This window comes from Pseudopodoces humilis, chromosome 5 (genome assembly GCF_049639895.1).
Source record: "Pseudopodoces humilis isolate 2021_Gansu_Grassland_sample_001 chromosome 5, ASM4963989v1, whole genome shotgun sequence".
NCBI lineage: Eukaryota > Metazoa > Chordata > Aves > Passeriformes > Paridae > Pseudopodoces > Pseudopodoces humilis.
This window is the reverse complement of record NC_142204.1, coordinates 40,626,265-40,652,854: the sequence shown is the minus strand read 5'-3', so window position 1 is coordinate 40,652,854 and position 26,590 is coordinate 40,626,265. Positions and strand designations below refer to the sequence as shown.

The 26,590-nt window shown below is 40.0% G+C and overlaps 1 protein-coding gene across 4 annotated transcripts in view; it reads left to right on the top strand.

The window, feature by feature from the left end:
• Window positions 1–26,590, top strand: part of TBC1D30 (TBC1 domain family member 30) — a 48,131-nt gene that overhangs the window by 4,784 nt on the left and 16,757 nt on the right. For 2 of the 4 annotated variants that reach the window (XM_088055678.1, XM_088055677.1), the window contains exons 1-5: window positions 13,435–13,674; window positions 19,299–19,360; window positions 19,757–19,822; window positions 22,744–22,869; window positions 23,762–23,947. In XM_088055678.1, the coding sequence (XP_087911804.1) occupies window positions 13,515–13,674; window positions 19,299–19,360; window positions 19,757–19,822; window positions 22,744–22,869; window positions 23,762–23,947 (600 nt within the window). In that variant the 5' untranslated portion in view covers window positions 13,435–13,514. Of the gene's footprint in view, window positions 1–13,434; window positions 13,675–19,298; window positions 19,361–19,756; window positions 19,823–22,743; window positions 22,870–23,761; window positions 23,948–26,590 lie in introns of those variants that run through there. The other 2 variants (XM_014249090.2, XM_088055676.1) reach the window with 1 other exon arrangement.

Genomic DNA, 26,590 nt, shown 5'->3' with positions numbered 1-26,590 from the left:
TTGTGATTTTGATTTTTTTGGACTAAGAAAAGATATGTTTTCTTGGGAGCACTATGAACTTTTTTGATCCATAATAGAAGCAAGCAGAGTGCTTTATGCACTTAATTATATCATTTGAGAAAAGCAGAATTCAGTAAAAAACCAATGAGGTTTTGAAGCTGTCATCTAAAGGGTATGTGAAGGACATCTCTTGTATTTTATATAGTGACAACTTGCTTTCATTACTAAATATATTTTGAGTGGTCAAATTGCAAACCAGAACTTCCTTGAATCACAAATGTTGATTTGTTTTAATTAAAACAAATCCAAAAAACAACCAACAAACAACCCAAATCAAAATCATGTGTTATCTATAACTTATTTAGAAGTAAAAGCATCCAGCTTAATTTTAAGTCAGTTTGGCTGGAAGCAAGCAGGAATACTTAAATTTGATTCAACATAAAATAAAACGAAGTTACAGAAACAGAAAGTTCATTAATATTCTCTTGTATTTTTAATGAACAAATAATTTTACTAGAAAATTTCCTGAAGTTACAAATAATTTATCTGTCATAGCTGTGTCACTATGATGGCGTTATGTACCTATAATAAGAACTTTAAATGGACCTCATACTGTGTTCAGAAAGATCCTTAGAATTCTTTTTGGTAATACTTGTTTAGAAACTATGATTAAAGTATTAATCTTCTGTTATTTGAGCATTGCTTCTGTATAGAATTCTCTAAGATAACAATAAACATTTGCTTTCTAGTTTTCCTTTTCCTTTTTCTGGTTTTATTTAATGCAGAGCCAGTAGAGGGAGACAGAATATTTTATTTTGTGCAGAACTAGAGGTGCACCTCTGGTCTTGATAAGGATACAAAAGCCATCAACCTTCCATAAACACGAAGGGAAGTGCTTTACAAGTGTGGTCAGGCAAGAATTGGATTAAAAGGTTTAGCATCAGTGTCCTGGGGTGACCTTATGATGCTTGTATTCCAAATCACCTAGTTTATGTTACATATTAAGTTCTGCACTATCTGTTGACATATAAATATTATTCACAAAGGAAATATTAGTTTCCTTATGCAAAATAGATGAAAAATAGTGACAAATAGCTTTTTAATTATAACTGAGATCAATAATTCCCACATGGTTGTCAAAGTTATTCAGAAGTTCCTGAGTAGATGAAGGGAATCTTTTGGAATCCAACTACAGAAATTCAGAGGGTTATGCCTGTGTTTATTAGTGGTGGTTGAAATCTCTTTGAATGTATCTTAATTGGACAGAAAGGCAGCATGAACTGGCATCATCTGGGCACTGATTTGTCCCCCACAAGTCCCCAGAGCATGGACAGTTTCCAGGTAGAAGGCTGGGCTATGAAGTCTCCTCAGTTTCTGAGAATGAGGTTCTGTCTCTATAGCATCGACTTTTCTCACAGGGTATGGAACTCAGAGGAAACTGGGAAAGCATTGCCTGATGTTATTTGCATGAATTGATTAGGAAAGAACTGAGCAAGATCACATTACCATGTATACCTGGAAAAGTGCAACTCAGACATGCAAGAAAACTCGTACATCTAGATTAAATTTATATTTTCTGTCTCCTTCTTCCCTCAGTCCTACTGCATCTCTGTGTCCTGTCCCATCCTATTTTTTTCCTGCCAAATGCTTTATTAGCTTCTCTTGCATGACCCAGTCTTTAAATATTTGACTTCTCAGTTCTGTTCCATTTTCCCCATCCCTGCATCTTGCACTACCTTGCAGTGTCTACCCAGATTACTCCCTGTCCTTGAGCTTTCTTCACATTTTTCCTTGGTCCCCATTTGATATTCTTCCTTGTCTTTTTCCTGCATTAACTAATTGTCTGCTTGCCCATTTCCTCCATCCCCCCTCTTCCCTCAACATGGTTACAAAACCAAGCCAGAAATTCACAATTTTTAGTTCATAAGGTAAAAGTTTGGTTAAAAGTGTAAGAGCAACTTTAACACAATATAGTGTGGACACAGGTAATACTGATTTGATTGAACTTGACAAGGTTCTTGGAGGAGAGGAAAATTTTTCGCACAGTCAGCCATTGAAATAATCTCACCAGGAAAATGGTAGATTCCTCAATGTTGGATGCTTTTAAGATTTGGCTGGACAGGATGCTGGGCCATCTTGTCTAGACCACGCTTTTGCTGAGAAAAGTTGATGATCCTTGAGGTCCCTTCCAACCTAGTATTCTGTGATTTGGTGATTGATTTCACTCTGGATTAGATGTCTTGCAACATGAGGCAAGTACTTATGTATATATGTAATAATTCATGCATATAAAATTTTGCCTGTGGCTTATCTGTCTCCTCCCACTCACTTCCCAGTAGTCTGATGTACTGTTGCAGTTGTATAAATATGCTTTAACCTGGAACACCCCAATTGCTCTGGTTTATTTTTTTTATTTCTTTATGGAGACTTGAGTTACTCAGTGAATATTGCTTCTATGGCAGCTTAGTGGAGGTGGGCTGGGCACTGGTTAGCAAGGATTTTCTGATCCATTCTATGACCCGTGCTGGTTTGCCAAGAGTGAGGTAATGGAGCAGTTAGAAAAGGAAAGAATCTGTATTTAGTGATGCTGGAGCTTGGCTCAGTGGAGATGGTGGCTGTGTGCTTTGTCTGTCAGCTGCGCTGGGCCACTGGGCAGCAGTTCTTTTGATCCGGATGGTGAAGTTCACCTAGTGGTCCCTTGGGATGGGCATGCACAAGGCAAAATGGCTTTAGATCTAAGTGTGATCTTAACTGACCTGTTCACTGTTACCCAGCATTATTAATAAATAGTGTAATTTTTGAAAATATTACTGAAGTGCCCTTCAAAAGAGCCACCTAGAGCAATGAATATAAAATTAAATGCCATTTGACTAAGATAGTTCATTCAGCTTCAGCCAGCAAAGACTCTGGAAAATCTGAAAGCTTATTCTATTGCAATTGGAGCCTGGGCTGAGAAGGATTACTTTTCTTTTAACATTAGGCTTGAAGGAGAAGGACTGCAAACAACAACCTTCATTGCTGTTCATCAGGGCATGAAGAAATGTTTCAATAAATAGGTGTGTGCCATGTTTAGTATTTGCTAATATAAATTAGATTCTGTATTCTGAGTATCTGTTAGTTAGACTAGGAGAGGGTTGTTTGAATTTTGTCAAACATAATAAGAGCTGTGTGGAACTCAGACTGACAACTAATCACTAACAGAATAATCCTGAGGAGTTTTTAGCCAGTGAATTCCATGGTTACTTTCTTTTGGTGAGATTATCATCTTAGAGCCGGTCTTTGAGCAGCACAACCAGGATGCTGGGACTTGGGGAAATAGTTTAACAGAGCAGCAAGTCAGTAAAGTTCTGGTATAGCACTGTGTCTCATCCCTCTCTTAGGATATTCTTCTAGAGAACTACCAACATAGTACTCAGATTTAGAGTGTAATCATGCTGCTGGTGGGACGTGAACACAGAGTATGATCTTGCAAATAATGAATTTTGAAGTCTTTGATCGTTGATGAGCAGTAGCATTGGTAAGCCCTAGGGGGAGAGACCACCCCACTGCATTGTCTCCAGCCACCTCTTTGGGATGATCTGTGCTAGCCCCAGGAAGCTGACTGGTGTGTGAGTCAATAGAAGCCCTTGTCAGACTAACAAACTGACTGCCATCTTCTCTTGCTGTAAAAACAAAGCTGTAATATAAATTATAAATTGGCAAATGGTGCAGTTTCCTTACAAACCTGACAAATTGTGTGATTGTGCAGATTTGGCACCTCTTAGAGGCCACTTTGAGGCTAATTTCAGTTTCTTAACGTCTAAGGTGAAGTAAGTTTCTTTTATTTTCTGTGTTGAAAAGATTTTATTTTTCCTTCTTTTATCCTTGAAAGAAAGAGGCTGGAGTTGCTGTCTAATTTGGTCATATATCAACTGAGATGTTCTTGTGGTCTGTGTCACTACAGAATATCAGATTCAGAAGGTGGCAAGAACTAAGTGCTTGAAGCATTACAGAACCTGGAATCCTCACTTTTGAGGGAAATTCTGCTTTAAGGATGCAGCAACTGAAGTATCTTGTTCCAGCATGAAATAAAGCACCCACTCACAAGAGTCAATTGCTTATGAAGCAAAATTCTGAAAGCTTGCATTTCAAACTAAAATGCTTTGTTCAGATGCCTTTTTCATTTCCTATTATGTAATGAGCTATTTTTAAGTAAGATGATAAAATGTTTAATCCTAAAAAGAGTCAAAATCATGCTTTCAGCATTTGGAAATCCGTTTTCATGAAAGATGACATTTTGCTGTGAAGGACTTTGCTTTCCACAAACAGATATTTTATGTCAGACCTTTCCATTAAAGTGGTTTCAAACAACTATATTACAGAGATCTTCCTGGGAACATTCAGTAAGACATCTCTGCAGCTCACTGCCTGGCTGCTCAGCACTGGGATTGCCAGGCTGGTTAGGGAGCTGAGGAGCCCACATACATTCCTAAGCCATATGTTTCCCTTCTGAGTCTGCAGGGGTTATATGAATCCTTACTTTTCTGTGTCACATACTTTCCTAACTTCTTTGTCCGTAACTCTCACCACTGAAGTATCTTATGTCTACCAAAAGTACCTCCTAGCCTCCTCAGAACTAATACCATCTCATAATTGGCTAAAATTTGAGCAATTATTGAAAATGGCTTTTATCATGGCCTCCTTCAGCTATATTCTTCAGGATTTAACTAAGAAAACTCTCATGGTGGCTGCTTCGGCTAGCATCAGGGCTTTTGTTAAAAGCCCTGGGAGTCTGTTTCAAGTGAAACACAGGGTACAGGACTACACCTGACTAGCACTTTTTTCTTTTAAGTGTCATTCTACTGCTACTGTTAATAGGAAATTGGCTACATTCAGAGCTGGGGTCACTGATGCTGGTAAATTCATGGGACAGTGTGGAGCCTGCTGATTAAGAGATCATTATGTCCTTGAGGAAGATGCTGCCTTCTGTTTCACTGCTGTCACTCATTTTCCAGTTCAGTGAGCTGCTGTGTCTGGAGGGGTGAGATTTTCCTCAGAAAGGGAGATGCCAGGGGTTCAGGGCTAGGTGGAACCTGAGTGAAATAAGCAGCTGACCTCAGGGCACTTGCCTCTGAGGAGAGCAAACTTGGCCCCAAATGTGCCTCACACAGAAACAGGTGGCTGCTCTCAGACATACCAGCTCTTCACCTACAGCAGTGTGGTGAGACCTGGGAGACCCTGGTCAACCAGCTGTGGTGTCCCACTTCTGTATAAACTGTGGGGCCTCTGAAATGGATAGCCATGTTCCTGCAGCCTTCCATCTCACCCCACTTTGAATGCTTGCCCTGGGAGATGGTAGACATCTGGGGTGAGGGTGTAGTGGAGCTACATTGGCCTGTCTGAAGTGTGTCGTGTGGGTGTGTTCTGTAGTTGGCCTCAGCCTCTAAAATGCAAGGTGCACCCTGCAATGGCCACCTGAGGTGGTGAGAGAATCAGCCACTGATTATCTAAATACAAATTAGTTCTTTCTTCCCTTCATTTCTCTCTCCCTCCATAATAAATAATTCAGCAGTATTTCTTTAATGATGTAGAAACTTGTTGGGAGAGTAACAGCTGAATGTGGTTACAACATAAATATTTTGCAGAATAAATATTTCATTGTTCAATATATCAGATATTCAGTTATAGAACTGAACAGTAAACTCAGGAAATCATTCTGTAAGCAATAATCTGGCTGCTCAATCTAGGCCTGCTTTGCCACTGAAAATGCAGATTGTTCGGTATAGGGACGTACAGATCAAATTCTTGTCCTGCAGCATTTAATGTAGGATGTTGTAACTATTCTTTGTCAGTGTGCTAGCAGCTGTGACAACAATAAAATTGGTTGAGTCAGTGCTCCACTGGAGGTTGTGTTTATTTTGGGTATGCATACAACTTGGAGGCTGACTGCTTAGCTGCTTCTCCATATTTTTCTGTGTAACAGTAATCCTGTTGCTGTTGCAATGTCATAGCTAACCTCACAGGATTAGCTCTGTAATAAATGTAGAATTTTGACTCCATTGAATTACACTTTTCATAACAGCTGTGCCATGAGAAGTTGATATATTGGAGAGTGCTTGTTATATAAAATACTTTCTTAGTATTATAAATGGGGATTAAAGCAACAGATTATTGTGTGTGCAGCTTTTTGGGTTACTTACCAAGCAATACTTGTAGTATTTCTATACTGATTTCCCTGCAAAAAGTGGTTCTCAAACCAGTGATCTCTTATTTCTCTGGTACTGCAGTAACTTTGGAAGGTGGGCTTTGATTAGCTCAAATTGAGGAGGCATGCTGGAGGAAGGATGCTGCTGTTTGGAGACAGCAAAGTCAGAACAGCCTGTTCTCTGTCTACAGTCCCTGTCGGTCAGTCATGACAGTAGAAATAACTGGCAGGCACTGCTGTACCCCCTGCTCACTTGCAGCTTTTTAGATGGATACCTGATCAACAGTAAAGTTTTGTTAGTCTAATAGTTCCCTGAAAAAGTGGAAAAGCTTTTTATTCAGTCACCCAGGGATTATTGTGATTAAATGAGGCAAAGTGACAATTTCCATGTAGGTTCAGGAAGAGTGTGAAACAGCTCATCCTGCTGCAGCTCAGCAGCTGCATGTCTGCCCTGGGGCAGGGTGAGTGCTGGCCATGGGGGCAGGAGTGGGGTGCAGGGCCCAGCTGTGCAGAAGTCTCAGCCTGCATGTCTGTGTGCAAAAGTGTTCATGTGCTTTGCTTCAAGGCATAATCAGCATCCAGGAGATAACCTAAGAGTTCATTGCACTAACTGGCAACTTGCAAAGAAGCTGGCTTTACATCCAGTGGTGCCAAAGGCCACATGGGAAGCAGTGATGTGTGAGAAATTCACCTGAGTACATTCATATTTCACTAATCTTTACAATTCTGAACTGATGGTAGATGTGCTTGGATACCTGCAGGTAGTGAGAGCATGGCATCTGTGGCAAATGTTGGACAAGCAAGATGTAAGGGTTTGTGTGAATAAACTCACAGCAGGGGTGGCTGTCTGAGCTGCATAACTCATCATGTCATTTCAGTCTTTAATCTTTTACTGACAAGCTTTTGGATGTGAAAACAGCCTGAGAGAAAAAGTTCTCTTAGATTGTATGCATAGTCTTTCACACTTGTCTAGCTGAGCACTGCCTTCTCTTTTATTCTGCTGGGAGTTACACTTCTGTATGAGAAATGATGCTGTTCTTTTTCCTACTGAAATTGTCTTTAAAAACAAACAAACAACAACAAACAAACAACCCCAAACATTGTGAACTTGTAGGAGGGCTGTTAATGGTGCTTCAGTGAAAATACCCAACAGGGTATATGGCCTTTAAGTAACACAGATGAATTTTATCTCCAAGTGGTACACACTAAACATTCTTTGGTTGCATTAGCCTTTGAAGAAAAGATTTCCTGGATACTGAAGATCAAATGGAGGATAACAGCTGCTTGGGATAATTAGTGCTAGGAATAGACTGATTTATGGAGCATCAGGCAGTGCCAGCAGCTATGTTTCTGCAGCTTTGAGATAGCTTGGTGTTTAAAAACAAGATGCTAGAAAAGTAGGCTGTGGAACTTAGTCTGTTTGGATCAATAGTCCTGCTTACAATTCTGCACTGGAGCAACTCTAAAAGAAGGGTTAAATGTGAATCTTAGATTTTAAAAAATATTTTTCTCCTTGAAACTGTTAATAACCTGAATTTGAGTTACTGAGGAGTAAATGAGTACTCTTCACATACCCTTGAAATTTGCCAGGGAAGTCAAGCCTGTGTTCCATCTCCACATTAGATCATCTTACTTAGAAGCCTATCATTTATCTTTTTCTTAGTTAAAATTTTCTTAGTAAAAATTTCTTAGTAAAAATTAGAATCTTCTTGGTATGTTTTGTCAGCAGTGAAACAGTTTCTAAATTTAGTTCTCTATAAATTATTGGTAACTTCCTAAAATCACAGAGCCTGGTACTGAACCACATGTTTTCCTTGCCATCCATACAATACATATGGCCAAATATAGACCGTGAACTGTTTTTGGTTCTTGGGCTGGATTAGGCATCATTAATAGCTAACATTTTAAATTATGTGTGTGTGTTTGCATGGTTTTTCTTGTTTGTTTGAGTTTTGGGGTTTTTTTCCCCAACATGTTATTGCTAATTTCTTGTCTTATCCAATGCTCATTGGCAGAAATAGCTATTGGGCCTTAGGTCCCGAAGGAAAAATAAATATACAGTGAAATTAAAGGAAGTCAGAGTGGGGAGATAATCAATGTACAGAGCTGATGTTTTTTAAAATGTATACTAATCTGAAGAGCTAAATATTAATGGTATTTATAGTAATTTTTAGAGAGCTGTAGAAGTCAGGTACCTATTGAACTGGACAAGCTAGACATCACTGGATGAATAGATGGTATGAGACACTTTGAAAAAAAAAGCTTAATGAGACAAGATTACTTGAAGGCTGGTAGAAGAAGCGCATAAAGAAATGAATGAGTTGTCCCGAGCTATGCAGAAGTAAATAGTCAGAGTTTTGCTGTTAGCCAAACTTGTGCTTGTGTGGTGTTGTACATGCTCAAAATCAATTTTAATGGCTCTAGGCTTCAGTGCTAAATGAGCCTTTGATTAATCCTAAACATATCCAATTCAATAAACTTATCCTGTAAGAGTAAGTTATGAACTGAAGTTTTGTCATTTAGCTGTTGAGTCAAAAATCTTTGAGTAGTAATGTTGTTGGAACTGATAACTATCTTCTTTTCATCTCACAAACTTCATTAAAAAAACTCCCTGTGTCAAACTTGCTTAAATGACTAAGGTGTATTTTTTTCAGGAAGTGGAGGTGGTGGTTTGAGGGGTTTTTTTGCTTTGCTAGCTGCTTCTGTTTCAAATACCTGGAGAGTCTGCTCTGTGAAGCCATGGCTCACTTGGGAGATAAAAGAATTAGGTGGTCTGGAGGACTTGGGGTTGCAATAGTTTCATGTATGTGCAAATCTTTCTTTACAGAACTAGTGGCATCTACAAATGGGAACCAATTCATACATCAGCAAAAAAACGGAGTGTTTGTGCAGGCCTTGCTATTGACTGATCAAGCTTTGTGATCTCATATGGTGCTTACATGAGCTTCTCCATGAGTCAGCACCACTCTCCTCCCCAACTCCAGAAAGGGTCATGTTTCTGTTCCTGTGGAGGCCATGTGTACTGGGAGAGAGGGTCTATGCTGGAACCTGGACACTTTTCCTTGTGCAGTGCAGGACAGGCTGGCTCTTTGCTAAATGTCTAATGAAAGCCTTCTGTGGGCTGAACCTAGTCTTTGCTACATGTCCTTGGCATTACTGCAAATAAGGATGAATCAATGTATATAAACTTTTATGTATAAATGTGGTCCATTTCCATTATAATTCCTGGCTCACAGCAAAGAGATTTTGTCATTAATAATGTTTCTAACTTTGGCAATTAATTTTTAATCTAAAATCTTTCCAAGTGTTCTATGTGTGGATAAATCTTGTCTTGGGGATATAGGATCATTTTGCTTTTTTTCATTACGTTGGGCAGATAAAAATCCTTCTGTTTCCGAAATAGTAGCTCAGATGAATGAAGCTGGTGATTCACACTACAAAATTCAATTTGTGTGCTAGGTGCTAAGCAAATAATCAGATTCTAATAAAGGAATAGAAGTTCAGTTTTATATCTGGGAGGACCTGCTATGACCTCCATTTTTCTGCAATATTATCTTAAACATAACTACAAATCATACCTGTCAGACTTATGTTTTTCATGTATTGCATTAGTTTTTCTGCTGAACTGGTGGCTTATTTTTTTAAATTACCATGTAGCATTCAAGTGGGATTCTAGAGTGTCAGTACTGGCCAAGAGATGCATTTACTTCATATTATTTAGCAAGGTTAGGAAACATTTCTCAACATTTCTTAACTTTCATCATCATATTTTCTCTGTCTAGAAAAGAAATTAAAAACATTAGTTTGGTAAGGCATGTATTAAGAAAAGTTTTTGAAGAGGCCTACATAATAAAAAAATATTGCTGAAAGGGATGAAAGTGAAATTTTTTTTCTTTTGAGCCTCATGGTAAATTATAATACACGTCAAAACATATGTTGGTTTATTTGCTAACTTCTGTAGAGTTATTTGAAACCCTGTGGTAATAGGGTTACACTTTCTGGATGTATTTTTTGGGCTCTTTAAAGTAGTACGTGGAGCTCTGGGGTTTAGCAGTGACCCTATGATTTGGTCAATAGAACAGGTTTTCCTTTGTCGTTGCAATACATTCTTTTCTCCTCATCTTATTGATACAGATTTCTTTCTGATATTTGCTTTATTGTCAACTGCTGTAGTGCTTCTGTTTAAGTGTAATTTCCAAAATCCTCTTGGATTAATCACATTACAGTGTTATCATACAAAGAATTTACTATATTTTTTCATGGGTACATGTCACTTTAAGTATTTTTGCTGACATTGGTGTTGAGAATGGTGGCAAATAAGCTTTCTGGGATGTTGTGATGCAAATCAGAATTAAGGGAGATCTCTACAATTTTCTGTGAAATAAAGGGGCGGATGTGGGGGTCATGAAATAGAGTGACCTACCTGAAGATATCTTACCATTTTTAATATTTTAATTACATTCAGTCTTAGCACACATCAGAAGAGAAGTGGTGAATTGTGCCTTCTAGTAATCCTGAGCTTGGGCTGTTAAAGCTCCATGCAAACAGATTCTTTGAAAGTGAGATTGCTCTGTGGCCCTGTTTCTGCTGCTGTTCCTGTTGCTGCCCCATCTGTTTGTACTCATTGTCCCTTTCTGGCAGTCTGTGTTTTACCTCATTGTCCCTGTGCAGACAGAAGTGAGCTAAAGAATGGAGAGGTTTGAGGGAACTGGAGTTGGTCAAAAGCTGGCATTGATCTTGGGACTGACCATCCTAAGGCTGATTGAAAAAAAGAACAGGAATGCACATAGTATTCTTAAGAAGTTCTCTGGCCTTAAAATGGCATGTGTAGCAGATGGTGGTATGATTGAAAAGAGGTACCAAATGAGGAGGTAAGGTTTTTCAGAAAGTGACTCTGTTGTGTGGGAGGGAATATATGAACTACAGAGGGAGGAAAAAAAAGCAAAGTCTTGTGGTGATTATTACAAAATACTGGAGCTGAAATATCTTGCCTAGCTAAACATTTGGATTTCTTTTTCCCTCAAAATTCTTTCTGAATGTCATCTGTCTTGTCAGTAAATGCAGATGAGGTCTTGTGGACATGACCAGACTTCCATGCACTGGTGGATCAAATTAGATTCATGATGTTCGACAGGTCTTGCCACAGGCAGATCAGAGGCTTTGCTTGATCAGTGATTAAAACCTAGTGCCATCCACTTTTCTAGAAGCTAGATTCTAGCCCTTAAAATATGTATATGTATGCTTAATGGGAGGCTTATCTCTGCATCTAAAATCCATTTGTACTAATGATCCAGTGAGTCATCAAACTGGTATGTATGGCCTGGCTTCTTCATTTTGTCTCCTGAAGCTCGACTTTGCATTTTTTCCTTTGGAATAACATTTTATTAATTGGCTGGCATGCGGGAAAGCTCCTTAATGGTACGCTTGGAAGTATCTGTGTTCCCAGTCACAGTATGATTGTCCTGATTGTTTCCAGTTTTCTTGTAGAGACAAGATGACAAGTAGGAGAGATAGCAGTAATGGGGATACCAAATTCTCATTTTGAGAGCTGTTTATCTTCATCAGTTAAATATCGATGTGTTTCTTAGACCTGATTTCCAATTGTTTAAAAACTGTAGGTAACGCAGTTTAGTGTGATGACTGATTCTCACTGTCTGAATAATGAGTGAAACTGAAACTTTGGTTATGGCTTCTGAGACTTTGGGCAAAAGCATATGGTGTTGGATTAGTCAGTCTTGAAATGATCCAAGAATGATGTGGTGCTATTTGCAAAAGGTGTTCAGGCTGGTGGAGAATATTACAGAGATAATATGGCTATTTCTGTATTTAAATGTTGCTGTTACAGTCCCATTGGTACAATCTGTACACCTAGGGAGGCTAATTGATTTCAAATTTGATGCTTTAACCACTAAATCATCATCTCCAGCTGGCACTGAAATAAAGTGATTTGCATCATCTACATCAGCAGGGAAGTGTCACCTTTGTTAAAAAAAGAACCACCGACACACAGACTTAATTATCTATTCAGAGTGCAAGCTAACAGCTCAAATGTAGTGACTTTTCTCTAAAACCCAAGCAGATATTTAAAGAGGCATGATCAAAATCACACTTCCCTGAAAGCTTAACAGTGGCTTCTAAAGATAGTTATAACTGATTTTTTAAAAAGGCTTGGTTCTGTGTTTTTTATTGTGTATCTTTTATATAATTAGCTTTACTGCTTATCTGCTGCCAGTTTTCTCTCTTCATAATGTAATTGAGAAACACATCTTTTTTAAAGGAGGAAAATGTTTCAAAGCTACAGTTGTTGGCAGGTAGACTGAGGCTCCTGGTAGTTTGGCCTTTGAGCCTGACTAATGTGGTGTGATAAATCTGCTCTTCTTCCACAGAAATGCTGAGTGGTTTAGGTTGTAAAAGCGATCACTATTTCAAATGCTTTTCCTCCTTGTGAATCAAACCACTAGTTTGAGAATCTCTATGAAACCCTTTTAAGATGCTCTTAGGCCAAATAGCTCTGGAAAATGCATCTAATAAAGTGCTCTTGAATCACTTCTTTTAACTGTTTAGTGCATGGCATATTACTTATAAGTGCAGTTGCAATGTAGATTCATAGAAAAGGCGGTCATTTTAGCTCAGGGTGTTCAGGGTCTCTTTGATGGAGAGTGAAAAACAGAAACTCTGCAGTATGCTTGTGTGTGCTGCTGGGGCTGTCGTTGAGCAGGACCCCAGCCTGCCTTGGCACTGACAATGCTGTTAAACTCTTTGCTCTCCCCCTGCTCCATGGTCTGTCGGACTCCTTCCCAGGACAGCTTTCTGAAAAGGGCAGCAGGAGTATCTGTATATGTCCAGCTGTAGGCCCGAGTACTACTTGAGAAAACTCTTTGGCGGATATTCAGCTCGTTTAATTCTCGGGAGAAATGTCAGTATTGCCGCCCGTTACAGGCGTCAAGCGAGCCGTGTCCGCGCTGTCCGTGTCGGCTGGTCCCGTGGATCCCGGGGGTTGTGCAGCTGTCCTGAAGCCCTTTGGCACAGCTGAGCCCCACCGCTGCCGCTGGGGCTCCCTTTATTTCTAACCAGAGCTGCCGCTCCCCTCGCCCGCTGCGTTCCAGGTGGTGCTGGAGGAGGAGGAGAGGCTGCTGGTTTATTCAGGCAGTGATGCTAGGATTGTGGGCGGGAACAGCTTTTTTTTTTTTTTTTTTTTTTCCCCCCTTTTTGTCTTTCTTCTCTCCTTGTCCTCCCTCTTCTCTCCGGTACTCGGACTTCGCCGTCTGCAGTGCGGGTCCCCGCACGCCATGCCCCACACCCCGCCGCCCTAGGGCGAGCCCCGGGCACCATGCGGCAGGACAGGCTCACGGGCTCGCTGCGGCGCGGGGGGCGATGCCTGAAGCGGCAGAGCTCGGGCGGCGGTGTAGGCACCATCCTCAGCAATGTGCTCAAGAAGCGCAGCTGCATCTCCCGGACCGCGCCGCGCCTGCTGTGCACCTTGGAGCCAGGTCCCCGCGCCGGCCGGGCGAGGCGGCGGCTGCCGCCCCGTAAGCGGCTTAGCGGGGCGGGGGGAGCGGCCGGGGCCTGGGGGTCGGCTCGGAGAGAAGGAGGAGGAGGTCGGCGGGCGATGAGGGCTGCGGGTAGGCGCGGGGGGCAGCGCCCGGGGGCGGCCCCGGCCCGAGGCAGCTGCGCCTCTCCGTCCGCCGCTGCGGCAGCCCCGGCGCGGCCCGGCCGGCGTGAGGAGCCGCGGTCGCGGCCTGGGGCCGGCGGCGCGTCCGGAGCGCGGGGCTCCCTCCCGGGCTGCGCCGGCCTGGAGCGGGGAGCGGGGCCTGCGAGGTGGCCCCGGGCCTGGAGCGGCGGAGGCACCGCGGCGGGTGCGAAGCGGCCCCGCGGGGAGCAGGGCCGGGCCCAGGCGGGAGGCCGGGGGCGGCCGGGGCCCTGCGGGAAGGCGGCGCTGCCCCTGCCCTGGGGGACTCCTCCTGCTCCTGTCCCGCCCGAGCCGCAGATCCCGGCTCCGCTCTCCACATCTCCCGGTCCTTTCCTTGCTCCTCCCGCCCGGCGTCGCCGCCTCGCCGCGCTTTTGTGTCGTCTGTCCCTACTGCCTTTCTCCCTCCGTCTCCTCTCCCTCGGGCTCGGCGATTCAGCTTTCTGCCAGTCTCTCCCCGAAGTCTCCTAGCATCCTCCCCTGACCTTTCCTGATAAACCTGCTAACTCTTGACCTGCCGGAGACCCCTCCGCCCGCCCAGCCTTTGTCTGCGCTAGGGTGTAGTATAAATTTGCAACCATGCCTATTCCAAGGGGAAGGCATCAGCTCTGCAGCTATGTTTTCTAGATCCTGCTTCAGTATCAAAATCTTTTAAGAACTGGGTGGTCAGCTAACAATGTAGGTTTACTCCAGGGAGGTGGGCTCTCAACAGAAGTGCGAATGGGTGATCGTGACTGAATGCTAGATTCTAGTTGCCTGCCATCAAAATGTTGAATTTTTTTTTTTTTTAAATGAAATATCAAGAAATTTAAATTCAATTTACGTGTTAGACCTGTCACTTGTAGCTAAAACGTTGTTGATCTGTTGCCTAATTTTAGGCATTTACAAAGCAGGCAAGCCGGAGATCCATGGAAACATAGAGCAATACATGGGAATAAATAAGGTTCAATTTCCCATTGTACTAGCTTTTTCCCATTGTACTAGTGTGTGCATCAAGCACACAATGCTCACTGCCTCTGTGTTTGAAGTGAGTTTCAGAAGCTGTTATTAATCAGGTCTTGGGTACATTTTGGTACAGATTTATGGAGTTGCTGTTTCCAAGATTTTCTGTCTTGTAATTCTCAAAGATCCCTGCTCCAACAGTAGTCTGTTATTATCCCAGGTAATGATGTTATCTGGATAATAACATTCTTGTATTTACACTCACACAAAGACCAGGGGATGTGATTGGAGGTGTAACTATGAATGCCATAGTTGTAAAAATCTGACTGGTTTGGGGATTCCATGTTGTTCATATGTAGGTAAAGACAATAATCCCATTCAGGATAAATGTTTTCATAGAGTGGTGGGCATGGGACACCTAATGAGCCCTTAAAAATATGCTGGATGAAATATTATGCAGATTTATTTAGTGCCTGTATTAGTTGTCTGTATTGAGAAGTTTTTCTAGACTGGAGATCTTAGATATGTTTTGATACATCCCAGTCTGAGCTCTGGCTCCTGATAGAAGCGGTTTCATACAGGGTTACTCAGAATATTACTTCTAGAGATAAATTGCAAGGCTAAGAATCTACTTGAAACAACAAGCAGCATAAGGTGATAGTTTACATTTGCTCTTCTCTTTCTTCCCACTGCACACAAAACTGCTTTAGGCCTTTCTCCTCATTTATTTTTGATAAAATATTTATTTGCATTTTGTGGGAGAGGTTTCAACAGCTGTGAAATACAGCCAAGAAGCTATAGTACTAATTTGCAAGTTTAAAGCTATGTCTTTATAGCTCACAAACGTGCTATTGTCTTAAAAAACACATAATCTTCCTAGACTTTCTTCTGTTCTGACATTTCTGAAAAAATCCCAGATTTCACCCCATCCTTTTGTTTAATTTAATTAATTAATTAATCCACTGAGGGTGAACTGGGAATTTGATTCTCTCACTCCGGCTGACAGTATTTTTCTCCCCTCTTATGGCACTTTGTGTGGTTCTGTGCTACATTTCAGTTATGCAGTGGAGGACTGCTAGAGTTTGGGAATCCTAGGGGTATAATCTTCCCTCTTACAGCCTTTTCTTGTCAGGAGTTATTGTGTATTTTGCACAGGAAAGAATACAGGACTGGTTTGGAGGGGAGTATATTTTCCTCTTCTTAATATTTTTTATATAACTTTTCTGCAGTGGTTTCTGGTAACAGGTTTGGAAGGGCATTGAACAGAGCTTATTTTGGCATTCCCCTACCCTTCAGAAATTTGTTGTCAGGCATGTACCTTTGTGTGTCCTCGTATTTGTGGAGCTAATCATTCCAGTGTGTTCCCAGCATATTCCTGCCAATATAAATTAATATGCTTCTCAGATATGAAGAATCAGTTGAAAGTGTATGAACTGGAGGTGATATTTATATGTCAAATGAGACCATAACCTGGCTGATTTGATGTGTAAGGGCTGAGATGTACTGGCAACATTTACAGTAGGAACTATTCCTCTGTGTGTGGTGCATCTATGCCAGGCTGTCCCTGCAGAAGAGCTGGGAAGACAAGTTCTCTTAAGGCCTTAAGGGGTCTTTTTTTGCAAAAAGCATGTGTTTATGTTATGGAGAGGAATGTGACCCAAAGATGGAGGATTGTCAGAAATGGGAAAACCCAGTGAAAATGGGTGCAGACATGTGGTAGGGTTGTATGGTTGTGGGGTACTGAGGGGGAAGAAACTATTACGGAATGTAAGTTAGGTTATGGAGAGAAGACAACTAAATAAAGAAGGGGGAATGATGGGGAAAGGAAGGTTTAGGAAACCAAGAGAGGTTGAATTAGGGATAGGCATTAATTTCCTTGAAGCTCTAAAACTCAGGTACAAATTCCTTGAGCAGAATGCAGAAACTGCATGTAGCAAGATGATTCTTCCACCAGAAATAAGTAATGGGCAATGAGATGCTGCTCCCAATTTGCTGGTTACCTTCCTTGCTCTCTCTGTATTGTTGCAGCTTTTTTTTTTACATCTTACTTGCTGTATTTTATATTAAGCAATGTTGTAATTTTTTAATTTTAGGAAATAAAATTTCTTTAAAATGGATGGGAATGAGGAACAATTTGTATTGTATGGGGTTCATTCCCCATGGATCTTCCCCTCCCCTATCACAAAAATGTCACATAATTTGATTTGGAAAATACTTCTAATGGAGAACAAATAAAAGGGACAGAGATCCTGTGGCTTTTACAAGAGGTTGTCATGCATGGCGTGACCAAGCAGTTCCTCACCATACTGAAGAGAGTGTACTGTGTAGTCTGGTGTTACCGTGTGAATTCTCATTTACAGTAATTTTCACACCTGTCTTAATTGTTTGCTGTGATTTAATTAACTTTTGTAGATGGATGATCTCATTTCAGTCTCATTTAATCAAGGGTCTCATTTGAAGGGTCTCATTTCAGTCTCAGGAGGGACATGTACCTTGATTGTAGTGTGAGCTTCCTGGTCATGATGTTCATGTAACTATAGATAGATTTTGCCTTGCTCTGAGATTTTATCTTGCTGTACTGGATCTTTTGAAGACCTGGAAGCATTTGCTTTTGTCTTTCTTAGGAAGCTTCTAGGACAGACAGAAAAGTTGTCACTGGGATCTTTTAAGTCTTGGAAAACAGTGAAATAATTAATATTTGGCGCTGGGCTGGAAATGAATACATGGTTATTTTGGAAGGCTATTGGTTCTTTGCTACAAGGCAGTGTTAGGTAATGTGCCAGCATCTGTTACTTTAACAAAAGGAGTTCCTAGTCATGATGTATTTTTGTATGTATTAAGGTTTTACAGTACTTATTATTTTTTCGCTTGAGAATGAAGTTCACGTTTTCCAATTTCAGCAAATGTGATACAATTTAATCTTAGTAGGTTACTGGCATTGTTACATTGCTTTGAATTATTATGAAAAGATTCATCTATTAGGAGTCCCTGATGAGTGCCATTGCACTATGGGAAGGAATACTAATAAACAGTTACTTCCAGGAATAGTTATTAATCCTTCAATGTTTTTTCAAGACATATCTATTATGGTTTGAAGCCTTTATTTTTCTAGATCTGACAAATATGTCTTTTAGAACTGAAGCAAGGAAACGAAAGCACTAATCCCCAGGTCTCAGGGATGCAATTCTAAAATGCTAAAATTCTAAACAGTGCTGGAGTTTGTGTGATGTTTTTTTCTTTGTTTCTATTCACTCACCCCCAACAAAACAAAAAAAAAGCAGTGGAGAAGAAGGTTTTGTCTTTAAATATATATTTATCAGGCAGTAAGGCTTTAAAATTACTTACCACCACTTCAGTATGTTAATGCTCAAAGGCATTTTACATTCCATAAATAGCAAATGCCACTACAGTTGGGTTTTCTGTCAGACTTATAGGTTTAGACCTCCAAAGAACTGAGTATTACCAGTGAGTTGGTTAGCATGGATATTACATACTTAAAACCTTGCAGGCTTATAATCTGTTTGGGTTTTCTCTCTCTGTGTATATATATGTATATATGCATTTCTATATTAAAAATGTTTGGCTTCATATCCTGGAAAGATGAGAAGCTATGCATAACATAATTGTAAAAATGGAACAATACCATTCTATTAAATTATGGAGGGAAAATAAAGGAGGGCTTCATTCTTTGTGCCAGCAGACGGGAGGGAGGGGATGGGATCTGATGCCGTGTTCAGCACCTGAGTTCTGGACAGCGGCATTTGAAGGACCAAGGAATTGTGCATTCAAACTGCGGGATGGAAAGCAAATTAAACATTTTACTGTTGATCATGTTCTGGCATACTTCAGTGCCATGTTAGGATCCACTTGAGATTCTGGTATTTTATGTAATATTGTATGAACAATTAGTAGGCCTGCTTCATAACAAATAAAGTAGTTTGCTTATATAGCCAAAATAAAATCTATGCTTAAATAACAATAATGACCAAATGTGCATTATGGTCTGAAAAATTATAAAATATATATATATTCTGGACAGCAAAATAATTTTAACACACCAAACTCATAAATTAGTTTTGACTGACTTAATGTCAAGAAGCTGGCATAGATGGAAAGAAACTGTCTCTGCACATGTATTTTTCTGTGGATGCATATGACAGTTTGCAGTGTACTATTCTAGTTTGTAGAGCAGTGAACTATATGAATATTAGTGAAATGAGTTGGTCCAAACTACATCACTAAAGAGCATGTTGCTGCATTTTAAAAACATTTTGTCTGTGTACTTCTTAGCGTGTTCCTTGAATCCACTCTGAGGACAAAATTTATTGAAACAGGTTGAAATGTAGTTGTTAAAACAGGAAGATAAAATTTTGTGTTCTTGTTTCAACTGTTTGAACTGTTTGTGTTTGGGGTTTTTTAGCTTCTTTTTGTCTTCTGAGCTAAATGAAATAATGACTTTTTTTTTTTTTTAATTTTTCTTTCTAGGGGTTGATACAAAATTGAAATTCACACTTGAGCCATCTTTAGGTCAAAATGGTTTTCAGCAGGTAATTTGATTTATTTTTCTCTTGAGTTTGTGAATTAGTGGTTTCTCTGCAGTGAAGGTGCTTGCCCTCATTCAGAAATGCATTTGTCATCATAATATCAGCATATTATTTGCAATTGCATCACGAGCTGTTTCACTTGTATTCAGAAAATGGAATAGGCTTTCATTAATTACTCATATATTTCCTAAATCCTTGTGTCCTAGAATATTATATTTTGGTCATATCATTAAGTAATTAATCTGTATCTTCCCTGAGAGTGGATTAAGCAGTTAAACTCTGAAATATGTGCAGTAAAATGAAATGAGTGTGCAATGTCTGCAAGGCTGTAAATGTTGCTGTACTGTAGCATTAAACTAATGATGGATATTTTACATTTTTGGATGTTTTTGCTTTTAGTGGCATGATGCGCTCAAAGCAGTGGCCAGACTGCCAACAGGGATCCCAAAGGAATGGCGGAGAAAGGTAGGTAAACCTCTATGCCTTTTGGGCCATATTGCCTGTAGGTTTCTCAGAAGAGGTGAATTACATCAGCATTATCTGTTGGTGGGTTTTATAACAAATATTTGGACCTTTTAAGTTGTACTGGGGATTTTTTCTTGTTTACGTTATTCAGTGACAACCTCACAGGGCAGCTGGAAAGGCTGAGGAGACAGGTAAAGATGGTGTTTTCAGTAATTGGGTTCTTTCTGCTTGAGGCTTAGGTAATTTATTGGTTATTTTAATTAGGTGCAGATGTTATTGCTTCATTCTGTCACTCTCAAGAAATTGCACTGGTGAAATTGCCCCCACTGCTGAAGATAACTAAAAGGAGAACATATCTGCAGTGTAGGTTGTCACACTTACGAAGGTGAAGTTGATACATACTTAATGCTGACAAGAATGCTCATAGAAACAGTTCTTGGTTTACCAAAATTAGGGAAGTTCAGAGACAGGAGTGATGTAGAATGGCAGAGTGCACCATTAATGGGAAAGTGCACTGAGTTAGTGTGGTAGGAAAAGGTCCATTGGGATTTTGCTAGACTTACTTTATTGCATTCTTCAATGTTTGAAGTCCCCTAGTATAAAAAGAGGCATGTCTATTAATTTTTTTCTTTAAAACTGAGTCACACAATCTCAGCTTTGAAAACACCGTTTTAATAAAAAAAATATTTTTGAAGATTTATAAATTATGTGTAGTTCCACATATTTCTGATGCATCAGCTTAATTTCCTTTTAGTGTTTTTTGCTACATTTCCAAACTGAACTCTAGCCCTTTACAGATCAGGAGAGAAGGAAGAGAAGACTTAGTGGCATTGTTTTCCTCACACCACGATGAATTTATTTTCAGTCTACAACTTCAGTGAATCATTATACCCATCTAACAGCCTTTTTTCTTACCTGAAATATTCTTCTTCCACTCCAGAAAGTGTCTCAGACACTTGTCTGTACCACTTGTCTGTGGTACATGATTGGCAGAGGTCACAGAATCACAGAAGGGCTGAGTTTGGACGGGACCTCTGGAAGCCATCTGGTCCAACCCCTCTGCCCAATCAGGGCCACCTACAGCTGGTTGCCAAGTCCTGGTGACTTTTGAATATCTCCAAGGATAGAGATTCCACAACCTCCCTGGGAAACCTGTGTCAGTGCTCAGTCGCCCTCACAGTTAAAATGTGTTCCTTGATGTTTGAGGAGAACCTCCTGTGTTTCAGTTTGTGCCCATTATCTCCAGTCCAGTCACTGGGCATGGATGAGAAGAGTCTGGCTTCATCCTCCTTGCACCCTCCTTTCAGGTGTTCATTCACACTGGTAGGATTCCCCCATAGCTGCCTTTCTTCATTCTCAATGGTCCCAGCTCTTTCAGCCTTCCTGCATGGGAGAGATGCTTTGCAACTGGGTGTCTCCAACATATACTGCTGCTTGGGATTATTTCTTCCCTCTTCCAGAAGCAGAATTTTGCACTTCTGCTTGTTGAACTTCATGAGGTTCTTGTCAGACCATTTTTCCATCCTGTCAAGTTGTCCTTGGGCTTATCAGCCACTCCTCCCAGTTCTGTGTAGTCAGCAGACTTGCATAAGCTTTGCCACATCATCCAACTCAGATCTGTCTTTCCTTTTCACTCTGCCCATCCCTGAGTTTGCTCACACATGACCGCATGATGCTAACCAAAGAAATAGTAGTAAGAAAAGAGATGTTGTCTTTTTACTGCTGTTCCCTGGTTTCACAATGATTTTAAAATAGATACCAAATCAGAGGAAGTATTTTGTGGTGGCAGCCTGCTGATTGCCTCCTTTGCTGTCAACACAAGGAGCAGGTTGACATCTGCATTATTGTTGTGGCGTGTGACATTTGGTTTCTGGGGCTGGCAGAGATAAAGAATCCAGTCAAACAACATCAGTAGGATGTCAGCAGTGCTGAGGCTGTTGGGAGGCAGAGCAGTGGCATTCCTCCACGTGGGTGGCTTTGTGAAAGTGTGGGTAGGGACATTTAAATGCAGAAAACATGAGATTCTGGGAACTGTCTATAAATTCCTTCATCGTGCAGCTATCTAAGTGTTTAAATCTGTGGGAAGTGTCTAAATTGCTTTTCTCACTTGAGTGAATTAATGGCTGATATAAAACTTGACCAGTTTGCTTTCGTGATTTCTTTCAGCTTCCTGAAAAAAGGGTCCTTTATTGTTGCTTGTTGTCATTGTATGATCTGTCATGTGTCATGGTCCAGGAAGTTTTCAAATCTTTAATAAAGGTCCCACCTTTGTCTTGGATAAACATGCATAAATCTGTTCTGGCAATTATTAGGCTTTAAAAGTAGTGAAAATGTTTGTTTCAGAACTCTCTGTAGTGCCAACAGTTTAGTTCTCTTGTGAGAGTTGTTCCATTCTGAATCATGCTTTCAGATCAATCCCAAATGGTGAAAACTATATATTATTTGTTCTGCAAAGTCATAAGAAGAGATTTCTGATACAGGGAAGCACCAGCACTGCTAGATTTCTTTTGGGAGTTCCCAGGAGATGTATCCATGGTTGAGTTTCAGGAAAGCCAGCAGCAGTGTTATCCTTTTATAAAACTCTTCGTTGGTTGTAAGGATAGAAGGTTTGAACTGATGGAGAGACCTTGCATTGTGTTTCCATCTTGGAGGGCCCTTGTGAATTCACTGATGGCCAACTTGTATCTTTCTAAGCAGTCCACAGATCTGGATGCTTAGTGCTGACCATTTCCTTTATGTTTTAGGGAGCAAAGTATTATTTTGATTGTGCAAAAATGGTTGTAGCTAAAATCCTCTTCTGCATATTTCAAGTCTAACAGCAGATCACATATGGGTGAAGCTGATAAGGTTCATCTAACAATATATATAAAAACTTTATATTTTATCAGAGAAATAATTAATTTTCTCAAATGTATTTCTAGGTTTGGTTGACCCTGGCTGATCAGTACTTACACAGTATAGCCATTGACTGGGACAAAACCATGCGTTTTACGTTCAATGAAAGAAGTAATCCTGATGATGACTCTATGGGCATCCAGATAGTAAAGGTAGACAGCTAATTTGTTATTTCTTTTCTCATTTTTTAATGAAAAGTTGACATTTGAATTTGGATTTATTTTCATCTCTACAACTGCTTTGGTAAAAATTGTATCTTAATTCCCTTTGGCCCACCGAAGTTGGTTTTCTTTTGGCTGCTTTTTCCTTTTGCACTAGTCTGGTTAGTGTTAGCTGGGGAAGAAAGTGCTGTTTCTGGGGGTTTTTTCCCTTCATTTTTACTCTTTTTTTATTTTGAAAATGTACTAGAGTTTAATGAAGACAAAGGAACATGAGTGGTTTTTTTCCTTCTCTGTAAATAAACACAAATGTTTTCTGGGAGTAAAAGCATATTTTAAAATACAGCAAATGAGCATTTTTCAGTTGTTTTACAGGAGTGAAACATATTTGCCTATTTGTATTTCTCAGCTGATTAATGTTTAAGCAGTCACCCATTTTGTACATTTTGCCTTTCACTTGCAAATCACTTAAATTTTCAGGACACAGTTTCTGGCTTGTATGTCTTGAGAAGTCACTTATCTACTAGTTCATTTATACTTTGATAAAAACAGTTTATCTTTTTCATGCAATTAGCTGCTGTTTTGTCTTGCCTGTTATATATCTCTATATATATAACAGAGATCTGTTAATATCTTCTGTGGCAATGCCTTGTGAACATCTTTTAGAGCACTTGCTTACTTAAAGAGCTTGCTGAAACTGTTTTGGGCAAGCTAAAGGTTTAACAGATTAAAAAAGAAACATTGTCATCAACTTTGGGAGTATGTACTGGGTGGGTGGAGGTGGAAAGAAAACTGGGACAGGCAAAAGAACTAATGGGAGACGGAAAATACACATTTTTTCTCTCATTGTATTGTCATTTTAATTTTTATTTCTTTCCCTTTAAAGGACCTTCACCGAACTGGCTGCAGTTCTTACTGTGGCCAGGAGGCAGAGCAAGATCGAGTGGTGTTAAAACGTGTTTTGCTGGCTTATGCCAGGTGGAATAAATCTGTTGGCTACTGTCAAGGATTTAACATACTAGCTGCACTTATTCTGGAAGTAATGGAGGGCAATGAAGGGGATGCCCTGAAAGTGAGTGAAATATTTTTTCAGTGTCAAAGATTACTTTTAGTTAGCGAACTTTAGAATAAACCAATGTGTGAATTTTGGAGACAGCCTAAAAGAGCAGGACTCAAAAGAGCTAGCAGATTTATATTGGTGAAATTTTATTTGTTTTTTCTGTTTGAGCTAAAATTAATAGTTTGAATGTTTGTTAAATTTTTATTTGAAAAAAATAAATAGGACCACTGCTGCTTACTGTAGGATATCTTATCCCATAATCCCAAATCTGCTACCAAAGGTAGCTGAAATATTAAAATTTCATTATCAGCATCTTATGTGGCAGCTCCATGTGAGGCAGTTAATAAATTGGTTACATTTCCAAGCAAATCCTAGGAAAATACTAAATACTCAAAATGAAAGTAAGTCACTTTGAATCTAATTTCTGGGCTATGTTAGTCTTACAGTGTTTTGTTTTCTTAGATGGTTTTTATTGTAAATAAAACTTCATGAAATTTACAATATGTCAGAACATGGAAATACAGCTCACTGCAGGACATGGTTTAAGGTGCTGCCTGTAATAGGAAGAAAATACCATAATATACCAACTTTATTCAGAAAGTAGAATTTCCTTTCAATAATTCTTGCTTATGATTTCCTCTGTATTTTTAACTGTAATTTATCATGTTTTATTGTGATCTTATACTGTCCAGAAGCTCCCCAAACACATTGTGGTAGCATAGGAAATATGTCTGCTGAAGGTTTATGAAGTCCAAGCTGACGACAAGAACTGTGTGCATTTTTATGTGTTGTCTGTTATTGTGAGTTGCGTCAGGCTCCTTGTGTGGAGGAAACAATGGAATGGAACTGCCCCAGGGAGGTAAAGCACTGAAGGCTGTTTGCACCAAAGCTGGTCTTACCTGGCAAAAATAAGAGTGGAAAAAGTAATTTATTTTCCAAGCTTAGTGTGTGGGCTTTTCATGGTTGGAATTTTCCCAGAAGAGAGGGAAGAGGGGAAGGGCAAGGAAAGGAACAGGATGGGTGGGAGTAAATAAGAATTTGGTATTAGCATGTGACGGTTTTGTTGTAGTCACTGCCACCTAAAGCAAGCAGTGAGTGGACAGCTACAGAGGCCTGTAAAGGTGCCCTCAGGACTGTAGCTATGGGGTATTTGTTTGGGTTATTGTAGAATCTGGGAATTAAGGGAGCAAGGGAATTCTCAAGTCTTGGCAGTCAGGTCCCATTTCTGGGGAGGACACTATAAACAAAAGCTCTATGTCTGGGAAGCATCTCCCAGGGGCTAGGAAACAGCAGGTATTACTGGTGCCAAGGGGCTTTAACAGCACGGGACCCAACAAGGTAGCTTCAGTGAATGGTCAGTGTTCACTAGTTCAGGTAAGCATTAAGTTAAATCCCTGGAGTTGCCTCAAAGTTAGCCTACAGAAATTATGGTAGGCAAGAAAATCCCAGCTTGCATGTGTGGAAACTATATAAAGGTCTCATAGATACTGAAACTCAAAAAAAACTTTTCTTGTATGTTGTGTGGAAATGCTACAGATTCAAATAATAAAAATAAATAATATAAAGATGTGTTACGAAGAAAGAATCTATTGCAAACTGGTGAATACATGAAGTGCTTTTTTAAAAAGTCTTCACAAAACAATTCACATGATGGTGAAATGAATGAACTTCAGTGTTGGAAAAGATTTCTGTTCTCTGTGCTCTCATATATCAGAGATCAGTGAAGTAATACTACTCAGTGGGAAGGCACCAAAGGCCTTTATAGAAGGGTGTCTTTAACATGGGGGTTTATAGCTTATTGATTCATAAGGAATTAATGAAAACACAGATAGCACAGTTGTAAGTTAATGTTGCTATATCGAATTACTCTTCCATTGCTTGAAATAGATCTGAACAAAATAAAGCATATTTTTACAAGACAGTGAGGTAACCCACTATTCAGCAGAGGCATCTGACAAAATGAGGCTGTCATGTAGAAGCTGTTGATTTGCCTGTTTTGGCTACTGGTCCACATACTTTGAAACATGGAACATAAGACTGCTATTGCCAAAGAAATGTTGCAAGGACAAGTGGCAGTATGTGGTCCCAAGCAGATGTGTAAAATAAAAATAAAGCAGTAAGACTATGTCAGGTGGTGCTCTTGGTAGTCCTATGTCTGAGAAGCTGTTTCTGTGGGCATCGTATGAAAAGAGAAGGATTGGAAGAAGGATTGTCTCTTATCTATGAAGGTGCAATGCTTGTCTAGAGAATTAAGGTCTTTATGAAACATGGTAAGGATACTCAAATGAGAGAAATGGAGATGAAATGCAGATGGGATGACTGCATGCAGGTTCTCTGGATGTGGTTAACAGAGTGGCCATAGAGATTGTAAAAGATCCTGAAGTGAAGGTCAATGTCTTCTGTTAGGCTGATGATAAACATCAGCTTCTGCATATTTTTTGTTGCATTTGTTCATTCTCAAATGTTTGACAGTATCCTTTTAATCCATTACCATCCATGCAGTTGAGGTATCTCACTTGAAACAGATGTCTGCTTAAAATGTCTCACGCTGCTTAATTTAGCACCTTTTAAAGTGACAGGATGGAGTGCAGCACATGGTAACACATCACAGTAAAATGTATGGAGAATCTCTTTATAAAGCACAGTACCTTGCAT